This window comes from Bipolaris zeicola (assembly GCF_000523435.1).
Source record: "Bipolaris zeicola 26-R-13 unplaced genomic scaffold scaffold_19, whole genome shotgun sequence".
NCBI lineage: Eukaryota > Fungi > Ascomycota > Dothideomycetes > Pleosporales > Pleosporaceae > Bipolaris > Bipolaris zeicola.
Window position 1 is genome coordinate 91,846 of NW_006912068.1, and position 11,737 is coordinate 103,582.

The 11,737-nt window shown below is 51.6% G+C and overlaps 4 protein-coding genes across 4 annotated transcripts; 1 reads left to right on the forward strand and 3 right to left on the reverse strand.

Annotated features, from left to right (window-relative positions):
- Positions 1-293: 293 nt before the first annotated feature.
- Positions 294-5,851, reverse strand: COCCADRAFT_2071 (uncharacterized protein; the record flags this gene model as incomplete). The annotated part of the gene is made up of 3 exons (XM_007710524.1): positions 294-3,581; positions 3,692-5,050; positions 5,129-5,851. The coding sequence occupies 3 exons, from the start codon at positions 5,849-5,851 to the stop codon at positions 294-296; spliced, it is 5,370 nt and encodes a 1,789-aa protein (XP_007708714.1).
- A 1,066-nt stretch (positions 5,852-6,917) lies between these two features.
- Positions 6,918-7,175, reverse strand: COCCADRAFT_33761 (uncharacterized protein; the record flags this gene model as incomplete). The annotated part of the gene is made up of 2 exons (XM_007710557.1): positions 6,918-6,947; positions 6,996-7,175. The coding sequence occupies 2 exons, from the start codon at positions 7,173-7,175 to the stop codon at positions 6,918-6,920; spliced, it is 210 nt and encodes a 69-aa protein (XP_007708747.1).
- Positions 7,176-8,598: 1,423 nt separating this feature from the next.
- On the forward strand, positions 8,599-10,083 carry COCCADRAFT_86847 (uncharacterized protein; the record flags this gene model as incomplete). The annotated part of the gene is made up of 2 exons (XM_007710593.1): positions 8,599-8,971; positions 9,026-10,083. The coding sequence occupies 2 exons, from the start codon at positions 8,599-8,601 to the stop codon at positions 10,081-10,083; spliced, it is 1,431 nt and encodes a 476-aa protein (XP_007708783.1).
- A 273-nt stretch (positions 10,084-10,356) lies between these two features.
- COCCADRAFT_33763 (uncharacterized protein) lies at positions 10,357-11,466 on the reverse strand (the record flags this gene model as incomplete). The annotated part of the gene is made up of 1 exon (XM_007710558.1): positions 10,357-11,466. One exon carries the CDS (start codon positions 11,464-11,466, stop codon positions 10,357-10,359), a length of 1,110 nt encoding a protein of 369 aa, XP_007708748.1.
- Positions 11,467-11,737: the final 271 nt, after the last annotated feature.

Sequence of the window (11,737 nt, forward strand, 5' to 3'; positions counted from 1 at the left end):
ACATGTGTGCATGTTTGGTCTGGTGGTGGTCATTTTAAGCAAAAAGGGAGAGACTTTCAACCATAATTTGCTCACATCCGACCAATATCTAGCCGCATTTTCTACATTCTTTTTTCATTTCATCATCTATGTAATATATCTTTTTTTTTCTCTTCGTCATCATCATCTAGGTACAGTCTTGATTTCGTAGAAAGCCACAATGAGATGTTCCAACTTTTCCCCTTCTCTCCTCTTTCCTCTCTCCTCTTTCCCACTTCCATCCCAACCCACCACCACTTCAACCTCCGCCTCAACTAAGCCCACATAGCCCTAAACTTCATATCAAACTCCTCCTTCAATGCCTTAAACGCCTTGAGCACATTCAGCAAACCCTCTCCTTCCTCCCACGCAGGGGGTTCCTTGTCCTCATCCTCCTCAGCATCCCAACTCTCCTCAACCTCAGACTCCTCCTCCTCACTCCCCATCTCATCCTCCCAGCTCTCCTCGACCTTCTTCTTGGCCTTCTTCTTCGGCTGGATAGTAACTTCCTGCTTGAACGCGCCCTTGTTCGAGGAGCCAGCAGTGGTGGCACTGGCTTCCGTGGCCGTATCACTGGGTAGCATTTTGTCTTCGCGGTTTTCCTCTTCGTCGTCACCGCCGCCGCGGACGTCGATGAAGTCGAGGTCGGATTCGGTGGCGAGACCCAGGAAGCTGGAGAGACTGGTGGTGATGGTGGCGAGGGTCATGCTGAGGTCGTTGAGGACAAACCAGACGTCGCCGCGTCGGATCTTGTTGGCTTTGATCAGGGCTTCGACGTCGCCGTGTTGGAAGAAGTCGTAGAGGTAGGCGTTTAGAGGGAGTTCAGAGTCTTCCGGGTAGAGACCGACGTGGGGAACGACGGCTTCTTCGAGGAAGACGCCAGAACGGCTGGTGGAGCAGAGGTCGTGCAGAGATTCGAATTTGTCGTCGTGGCCAGACAAGGCGACAAAGGTTGAGCGAGCCTTGATGTTTTGGGGCTGGGTCACACCAGAACTTGGGGTCTTGCTGCCGGCGGTGACTTCGGTCAAGGGCAGAGTGTTGTCTGGGTGTTGTACATGCTGGTCGACGAATGTACGCACATAAGCAGTGAATATATCGAGCGTAGTCTTGTTGTGACGGCGCAAGACGTTGGTGGCCGTCTCTGGCATTGCCGGTAGGAACACAATTGACGGGCTCTTCTTGACCACTTCCTGGACGTACTCTTCATCTGCCTGTCGACAATACCTTCGGCCAAATAAGTGCGACATTGTGAGCATGAGCTCACGTAGAACCTGCTCCCTGTTTGTGTCGATCTTGGCGCACAGCTCATGAAAGTATCCGTCTTTCAGTAGCGCATGGAATGCAAATGATGAGTTCTCCGTAAAATAGAGATGTGAGACAGCGCCCGCAAAGTTGAGGGGGGTACCCTGTGCATCAAGAAGATACTGCCTGCGGAGATACTCGATAGAGAATCGCAAATGGTGGAGCACTGTCATCTTCGCATCCTCGCCGCCCAGGTACAATCGCGGTTGTGACAGCAGGGCGTTGACACAACGGACAGCAAAAGGCGCATTCCCTGACGAGTGCAGCAAAGTGAACAACCGCAAAACCAAAGTAGTGGTTATAGGGAAGTGGCCATTGAGGTCAGGGAGTCGGGAGCTGATGAGCTTGTGAATCTTGCTGAGTGCCACGCCATGGAAGACGACGTTTCCGAGCATGTCGAAACCACGACGACCGGCACGACCGGCTGCCTGGCGGAAGTTGAGAGCTGTCAAGAAGACAGAGTCACCTGAGAAGACCACAGTCTTACACGGCATGTTAATACCCAAGGCCAAGGTACCAGTGGCGATGACCACCCGCAGATAGCCCTTGCGGAAAAGCATTTCGACACAGTACCGGTACTTTCGGTTCATACCAGCGTGGTGGACTCCAATTCCACGCATGAGGCCATCAATCAGCCACTCTTCTACACCACGGTAACGCAGCTCCTTTGCGTGTACAGCAAACTCCTCCTGGGACAACTTCTTATGATCGGCAAAGTGAAATCCATCAAGAGGTTTATTCGGATCAAATGAGGCAAAAGCGCTAACTTCAACGCTAGCCGCCTCCTTCATTTGATCTTGCTTGGTCATGCCCTTGGAAGCATCTCCACGGAGACCCTGCTTCTCTCGTCTCTGCACCTCTTTCTTCCAGTCTTCCCATTGTTGCAGCTTGATTTTCCACTTGGGGCTTGTCTCTTTCCAGGCAATTTCGGCATCTACAAGTTGCTTCATGAGTGTTCGGCACATCTTCTCGCAAATCGCACGGTCATAGTTGAAGATGATACCCGGGAGTGCATCTTGTTGCTGCAGATCGGCTAGCAGTGGTAGTATGCTGGAAATGTCATGGTTGATCTCCATTCCTAGCTCGTCCACTTCTCCGTTGTTGTCGGTACTGTCTTCCTTAACTTCATCGGTGGGCGATGCTTCCTGAATACGGTTGATGGAACTGCTGAGGTCACTGCGCACCTTCTCGAAAGGCGATGCCTCATCCGCCATCCAAGCAGTGAGAATTTTTTTGAGGCCATCTTGCCACTTGATGATATCTGCCTTCTTGATGATAGTAGGGAGAATTTTAGAGGGATCGAGTGACTTGTCGACAGGGTACTTATCAGTTTGATGTTTGCACATAGTCTGCCACAGAGTCAGGCAGTCCCGGGCTTCGAGAGATAGATCGCTGGGAAGACCTCGGCTCCTGTTTATCAAGCTGGCAACAGGATGCAGGAATGCAAAATCCGCATGCTCATCGAGACCGAGCTGAGCAAATGACCGGTTAGCCGGAAGAGGCAAGTAGCTCGCTGGGTCACGCTTTGGAGGCGGCGTATAGACAAACTTGCGAAGATCAGAATATCTGTGCGGATGTTGTACCATCACAAGCTCATTGCCGGCAGCCTTTTGACTAGCTGAGAGCCAGTCGTTGAAAGATTCTGCATTGCCAATTGTCGCAGAAAGAGCGATGATAGGGCAAGGAGCCATGAGTAGCAATTGCTCCCAAACCAGTCCATCTTCGGCTTGTCCAATACAGTGGACTTCATCAAATATAATCCATTTCACTCTTTCAGACCAACCCCTGGCATTGGTGGGCGCCAACAGCATAATTTGCAAAATATGGGGTACTGTTACCAGAATCTGGCATCCCGTGGGATTGTTGATACGGTAATCTCTTGTGTGAATACCCCATACAGATTGACTGTACTTGTAATTCTTCGAAAATCGAGCTTGAATTTCGGCAGCGATCTGGTTGACAAGTGCTTTCGTTGGTGCAACATAAACCAGAACATCCTCATTGTTGGCTTCCAAGACTTGCTTCATGGCGTAAAATGATATGAAGGTTTTACCAGCCGAAGTTGGCGCAATGACAAGCAAGCTTCGCCGAGCATCGATCTCATCTAGTACCCGTCGTTGCCATGCGTCTGGCTCGAACGGTACACGAGAGTCTGGAGCAGAGTCGATCGTCCTATCAAAGTAAGGCCCACAATGGAGAAGCTGAAACTCTTCTGGGGACAGCGTCAAAGCAAGATCGGACACTAACGTGTCTTCCAGTGCCTGTAAAAGTCAGCATCAGCAATTCAAGATACGCAAAACACTGCAGGTCATCCAAGATCATACAGGCAACGCAAGTATCCAAGATGTGCTTCAAGCATCAATCAACTTACAAATTTAAAGGGCAGCTTCCGATCGCCTTGAGCTGACGGCACCTGAAGCTTCGGCAACTTCAATCGATCGATAGTAGCTTTGAGGCATATCGCAATGGTCTTGGTAACAGTCTCGTGGTTACAGAGAGTCCGTGCAGTATCGAATAAGAGTGCTGCAACATACAGACCCTTATCCTTCGCGTTGTCACGGCAGTAACGCACCCACATCTCTAGGAGAACGTTTAGCATGTAGATGCGCACATCTGCACCAATAACCTGACGCTGAGCCTCGCTGCGGTCCGCCAAATATTGTCTGGCTTTGTTGTACCGCGACGCCAGGTCAACCTGCTTTTCGAATCCTGCGCAAGAAACCGTCCAAGCCTGATACCATTGCTTTGCATTCTCTTCATCTTTGCGCTTAGAGCTTGCTGCAATACTGTCAAGCATGGCTTGTTTTGAGGCATTGATGTTCTTGGTGCTTTGTCTCTGCACTTGTTTTGGTCTTTTGTTTTCCGTGTTCGATGGCGCAGGCTTTGCCTTGTCGCCGAGGGTAATTGTCTCTGGGTCTAGAACTTTACCAACAGCATTCGTCAGACTGGCAGCGTACGAAGTCATCTCAGCCATGAAAAATTGATTCCGGCGAAGTGCTTTCTTCGCAATCTTTGGGTCTTTTTCTACGACCACTTTCGCCTTTTGATTCAAAGACTTTTGGCTGTGCCAATGTGTGACTTCACGAAAGATGGTAGCCGATGTCGGGTCTGGTTTTCCACTCGACCGAGCTACGTCAAGGTGAATTGGGGCTAGGTGAGGGTCGAAGACGTCGTTCGAGAAGGGAAGAACCTTGTATGTGAAGCTTTCGTCATCACTGCTGGTCTCGGGTGAGCCTTCTGCAGCAGGAGACGTGCTTGGTTGCAGTGGGATATCAAGATTGTTAAGAGCTTTTGTGGCTTTGAGAAGGACCTCAAAGTGCTCATTGGGCTTTGGCGAAGCCTTGCAGGCATAAAAAGCGAGCAATCGCCCGTCAATAAGGTCAGCTAAGTCACAATCTGGATGACCGGCGAAAGCTTCTGCCCATGCCGGACTGTTGATGAACCTGCGCGCTTCATGACAAAACTCTAGAATGAAGTTGTTGACCTCCTCAGGAATTTCTTGATGATTCAATATGCGCTCCGACAAAGCCAGCTCTGACAGGGCTGCTGCCTGTCGTAGTAGAATAGATGACAGATTCGCGTTTGAGGCTGAAAGCTTCGAAGCGACAAGCACTGTCAGATACTCACGCTCAGTCAGAAGCTGATCACATGATTCCCTGATTGTTTGTAGGAATCCACGCATGTGGGAAAGGTCGACAATGTCAGTGACATTCCTCTCAGGATGATGATTCTATGATTTGTGTCAGCACCTTATCAATGAAGAGCGCAGAACGCGACATAACAGTATTCATGCTTAGTATATACTTACTGCTGATGAGACGTCTAGGGTCAAGGAACGTGCGTGCTCCAAGACTGTTGTGACCACCTTTGTGTCCTGCCACTCAAGCCCATTCACGAGTGCAGCGCTGTAGCCGCGCTGCATCATGCTATAGATAAAAGTGCGAAATGATGACTTGTAGCTTTGATGACGGCCCTTTACACTTGGGTCCTCATCCTTGAGAGAGCCGAGGTCCTTGTGTCGCAACATCCTCTTGCGGATGTCTGTGAAAGAAGCTCCATCGTGACAGAGCACAAAGTAGATATCGGTAGCACGTAGGTATTCTGAAAACTCGACTGAGGAAACTGAAGGGAAAGTGTGGACTTCAGTCTCTGGGACAGCGTCTGGCAGATTGACCCTGAGGTGACGAATGATGGCTGCTCGTGCAAGCAGATACTTCTCGCTAACGGCGGGAGAGGCATCTTGAGGCACACAGAATTCTTGATGCTCGTCAAAGAAAGCGATGTGGAAGTTGCAGCTGCGGGACAGGAGGCCCTGCAGATATTTCTCAACAGTGTACGAGGCGTGTAGTAATTGGTAGCCTGGGTCGAAGTCGAGATGTGGGTCGCTAAAACACTGGAGTAGGAGTGATTCGCCGTGTACGAGAAATCTCTCGCTCCCTGCGAAGTCGCCTACCAGGTCGACCCGGCGACTGTAGAGATTGGAGTACCATTGGAGAATCTGCTCCGTGGTATCCTGCTCATTGGCGGCCATGATGAGTCCGCACGTGATTGGAGGATTCCGGTGCGGTTCGGAGGTAAAAGGCCAATAATGAAGGTAAGGTGAGGAAAGAGTGTTCTTTTAAAGGAGCTACCAAGTGGCAGATGCCGTGGGGTAACCGCTGGTGGCGGATAGTGGGGACTTGTCGATCCCGTGCCAAGACCTAGATATCTCTCGCAGCAAAACCCGGGAGACGACGTGGTTTTTGTGTGTTTGCAGTATAAATCAGATTGCGTAAGACAATAAAGGAGAGATAGAATGCTTGTCTAGTAAGGGTTGCACGTATATCTGATCGGGTGTACAGTGAACCGGGGTGGAGCCGCACTGTCTGGGTTTTCGAATTTGGAAAAGCCGAAAAGACCACGCGACTAGTGCGCGCTAATCAGTAAGCGAGGTGGAGTGTAGCACCAGGGGATAATACTTGGGCATGGCAATCAGGCTTAGTCGTCCTACTGTGTAATGTTCTGACCGGAATATTAATCAGATGCCCGGGCTCGCGAAGTGGAGCCTGTAGTTTTGCTAGACTAGCTCATCCGCTGCTGCCACTAACAGGGGTTTGTTAGCCCATTGGCCATTGTATCTATTCCAGCAGAGGAGGGAAATAAGTGGCTAGATATACCAGAACACAAGGAATATCATGTAGACAATGTTTGTATTTGGGGAGAAAGGCGCCGCTTGGCGGTACGTTACAAAACCGAACGGGCATATCCGCGTACTTGAGCTGTGTAGGAATACACCCAGCTATTCATTTAACCGAACGCCCCAACACCCAATTCACACCCTAGATAAGCGAAACAAAGAAAGGCCCAAGACTGCCAAAATCCATATCTGAATCAACCTACACTACCCATGTTACTCGTACAGGATACTTGACAAAATTCGGCGTGGCGATGAAGGTCTGAGGCACGGAGTACGATAAGCCGACCGAAAGGTGGTGCGGATTATTATCGATGGAAAATGGTAATGTGAGAAATCGCAGTTTACTTTTGGAGAAATGTCAGAAAGAGTTGGACTGGATAAAGAGTGGCTGCTTACCGACCTGGCATTACTAAGCCTGAACTTAGATGTCAAGTGGGGCCAGTGTATCAATCTTGGTAGAGCATTAGCTGGATACAATGTTTCTTTCAATACTACTCACAGAGACGAGACGACTCCAGTGAGCTGGGCTAGGCGGAGGTTGAGGGGGAGGAGATGGAGGGTCATCTCTCGAGCGGTCTTGCGGTGGCATAGTGACAGCCAAACTCGATCCGTGGTAGGAAGAGCGCGTGTTGATGGAATCAGATGTTGTGCCCGTCAAAGATTGATTCAACATGACCATGGTGGAATGAATGAAATTGACGGTGGAGTGGATAGATGCGATGTTTGAGGTTCAGGACAGACTGTTTAAAATTACGTTTCGATAAAGGTTGGGATGAGTAGAAGGGGAAGTGTGTTGTGCGGGACAAAACGCTAAAGTAGTCTCGAGGTTAAATAGTCTGAGGCGCGGTTTTGTTACGCTCCCAATCCAAAACCTCTAGGCACTGTTTAGTGGCTTACACGGGAGTCTGTCGAGCTGGCGTATCCAAACCGCCACGGAAAAGACAACCAGGGTCACAGCGGGCCGGGCGGGACAGACGGGTGGCGTCAGGCAGCACCAAGTCCGAAGCAGCGGGTGAAGCTGAGGCTGAGGCAGTTTGGCAGAACAGGAGCACGAAGAACAAATCAAGATGTTGGCCTGTTGCAGAGGCCTGGGTTACGGGCCGGATACTGAACCTGAGGAAGGGAGGGAAACAACGTGGCGGCGAGCTACAGTTGAGCAATTGTGGCACAACGGTAAGCAGGGATAGGCACTGCTTCTTGACTACGAGGCGGCGGGGAAGACGGACCGCAGCCGTGACAGCCAGTCGATGGCACTGCTAGATAAGCTTTGCTTTCCTTCCCCGGAAGCATTTGCAAATGGCGGTCTACACAAGACCAGGACCTCGTCGATACGCGAGATGTCCTGTTTGGATGGGATTATCAGCGGGAAAAGCGCCCCCCCAGAAGGACGGCAACATGGGCCGTCATCGGGGCGCATTTCTGGCGCCGCTGGTGCAAGAGTCGGCAGAGGCTAGCACGTGGTGAAGCGGCAATGTTTGTCTATTTCTCAAGTGAAGCAAACAGCGGGCCAATCCAAGGGCGGTGTTGCTCTACGCACACCTATACACTTGTTGACGCGGATGCGTGCATACGCAGCGACTACATCCATCGGTGTGAATGTGGGCGGGGATGTGTGTGAAGGTGTGTGTGTAAGTTCGACGGTTGTGGGGAGGGTGGGCGTGTGTAGTGTAGTAGTGGTGAGGGAGACCATGGCCGGCGTAAGTAACGACCAAATGGCGCGCCAAGACTGACGCGAGGACCGTCACCCATCGCGACTTCCCTCTGCGCGCGCAGACCCGCCTTGCAGCCAATCCAAGCCTGGGGCGGCTCAATTCACCTCTCTCCGCAGTAGCCACAGTAGCGCCACGACTACGACTACGACCATCATCACCGCGCCGTCGTATATGAAACGCGGGGATACACAGCTTGCAATCTCCGCGGCGACATCTTCCCACTACCTGCGCATGCGCGCGTCCGGCATGTGCTTCACTGGGTCGTAGGGCTAACAATCACAAATTCCGCCGCTGCGTCACCCGCCTGGTGATACCCTCTCCGCCCTTCCATCGGCTTCCTCCCTGCGTTCCGCTTGATTCCCTCCGCGCTTCGCACGACACTCTGCCATCATGTCCTCAGTCTGGAACCCCGACAATGTGCGAGACGTGGCCGAATCAGTAGGCATTGCCTCACTCGCCGACAACGTCGTCGAAGAGCTAGCCCGTGACGTCGACTTTCGTCTGGCCCAGGTCCTGGAGGAAGCGCTCAAGTTTATGCGACACGGGAAGCGGACAACACTGAGCACACAGGACATATCCAATGCCCTCAAGGTGCTCAATGTGGAGCCTCTCTATGGCTACGAATCTACCCGGCCGCTGCGCTTCGGCGAGGCTTCACTGGGACCTGGCCAGCCCTTGTACTATGTCGAGGATGAGGAGGTCGATTTCGAAAAGCTCATCAACGCTCCCCTGCCCAAGGTGCCACGGGAAATCACCTTCACAGGTAAGCTACATGCCCCGTCACTTGCCCTGTCCCCAATTTTCTAACTCTGCCCAGCCCACTGGCTTGCCGTAGAGGGAGTCCAGCCCTCTATACCCCAGAATCCCAATACCAACACTGCCGACTTGTTACCCAAAGGCCCTAACGCAAACCCACATCTGGCTGCTGCCAACGGGCTCGACAATGTCAACGTCAAGCCTCTCGTCAAGCATGTGCTCTCCAAGGAATCCCAAGAGCTGTTCAACAAACTGTCGGGCGCTCTTGTCGATGAGACAAATATTGAATGGCAGAATGCAGCCCTGGCTGCAATCTCGACAGAGCCCGGTATCCATCAGCTGACAACATATCTTTTAAGCTTCATAGCCGAGAAGGTTACACACAATATGAAGAACTTGTTCATACTCAGCCAAATGATGCGCGCTTCCGAGGCCTTGTTAAACAACCAGGCCATCTACCTCGACCCTTATATTGCCTACATGGTCCCACCGATCCTGACTTGCTGCATTGGCGGAAAGCTAGGACCAGCAAACCAACCCGCGCCCTCCAATGCCTCTTCCGAGACTCTGGGCGGGGCGGTACCCGACTACAGCCGCGCTGCTTCTGATGCCTTTTACTTGCGAACACTTGCAGCACACCTTCTCCGGAATATTTGCAGAAAGTACTCGTCATCAAACCAGGGACTGAAATCCCGGATCGCCCGCACGTGTCTAAAGCAATTCATGGACCCTGACAAAACAGTGGGTGCGCATTTTGGCGCTCTACAAGCTCTTCTTCTCGTCCTTGGTCCTTCTGATGCACTCCGAGGATTGATTCTACCCAACATAAAAATGTACAGCGAGGATTTCCTTGCCAAGAAGCTGGCCGATGAGAGCACGCGCCATGATGCGGAGATACTGCTTGAAGTACTCGTCGGTTCCTTCCCTGCTCTCGTTCCAAAGGCCGTCAGAGAACGAGCCGAAAAGGCAAAGAGAGAGGGAACATACACAGCGTCCAATCTCGAAGATGTGCGAGAAAAGCTGGTAGACAAAGTCGGTGATCTGGTAGCCGGGCGTCTCATTAGCAAGAAGATGGACCTGGAAGCACAGGAGCTACTGAGCAAAGATTTTGACATTTGAAACATTTAAATCACGTTGATTTTCTCTTCGTCTTGAACGGTGAGAGCATTTTTGGCGTTTTTATCTCTTAATCTTTTCAATGGGGAGACGTAAAAAGGGCGTTTAAGCAACGTCTTCTATGATACCATTTTTCTCCTCTCAAGACTCAGTGATATCTTTACCACTGTCTCACATATGTAGCTTGGTACAGAAATCAACAACTCGGTTAATTCTTCCCTGTCATCGTTGCTCCCCTTAATATGTCCGAATTTCACCATTCCCAACTTCCATCTTTCACTTATCATCCGTCCACCTCGCCATTGCAACAACCACATCATCCACACCCCCATCCACCATCTCAACCCCCCTTTCCACAACCTTCATAACACCACTCCGTCCGTTCCTCTTCTCCCGCGCCGGTACCTCCCCATCAACCACCCGCCCACGAGACAACTCCCTCATCTCACTCTCCACAGCCTCCATCTCCGCAAAAAACATCGCTCGCGCCCTCATCCACTCCCCCTCCGTCCTCTCCACACGCACACCCTCCCCCTCACTGGGTGGATCCAAAAAAGGATTCTGCGGCGACCCCGGTACTGCGTTGTTCCGCCTGCGATACCGCGGTGTAGGAGGTACGTCGATACCCGAAATCAGCGCTGCACTTTTGTCTGTAGTTTGATGCGTGTTTGTGGGGTCGGCAAAGGGGTTTGCGACGTCTCTTGTATCTTTGCTCTCTTCTTTGCTGCCATGTTGCGTTTGAATGCTGTCGCTACGCTTCGCTTCGCTCTGCCATGCTTCTTCGTCACTAGGCGCCGCTTTGCTAGGCGCCGCTTCGCTGTGCTGCACAATACAGCATACTACCACCGTCCATGCGAGTCCCAGCGCCGCGGCGCACAGCGTACCCAAAAAGAGCAGTTTGAGACCCAAGGGCAGTGTGGTTGCGAGGGACATGTCCGGTGAGCCTGCCATGGCGTTTTCTGGGCAGCGAGTGCAAGAGGTGGAAGGGAGGGTTGTGTATGGCACAATGGCGAAGGGGTAGAGGAAGTTTGGAGGGGAAGGGCGGGGGTAGGATGATTGTGTTGTTGGATCTGGTGTGGGTGGTGAGCTGGTTGTGTTGAGTGTTTGGAGGATATCGCGGGTTGTGGGGGTGGAGAAGGGGAGTGAATGTGAGGTATGAGTGTGGCGGAAGCCAGGGACTACACCTTGGATTTGGGGTATGGGGAAGTGATTTGGATCCGTGGTATGTGATGTGCGGGAGTGGGCTGGACTTGGGGGTGCGGTCGTTTCTTTGGGCTGCTCAGTGTTTGTTTGCATCGGCCGGGTAGAAGTTCCAGAAGATGAAAAATGCGGTAATGAGTTTTGGTTGCGGTGATGTGCTAGCATATCTGGGGACATGGACGACATGATTGTTTCTCCGAGTCTAGCAATGTTGTGAACATGTATGGTACAAAGCGAAAGGATGCTTTCAAAGGCGTTGTGTCGATCCGTGGCGTTTTAGGAACGACAGTGGATAATAGTAGTATATTAGGTGCACAAGTATCGCAAAGAAGCTGGGAAAATAAAAGAAACAAGTTCTTTGTTCACACCAGGAGCCATGTTCCTGTCTTGGAAAGTCGCGCTCGTTCTGGAAGCAGCGTGTGTGGAAGCAAACGTTCAAGGCAAACGAGCAACTCGG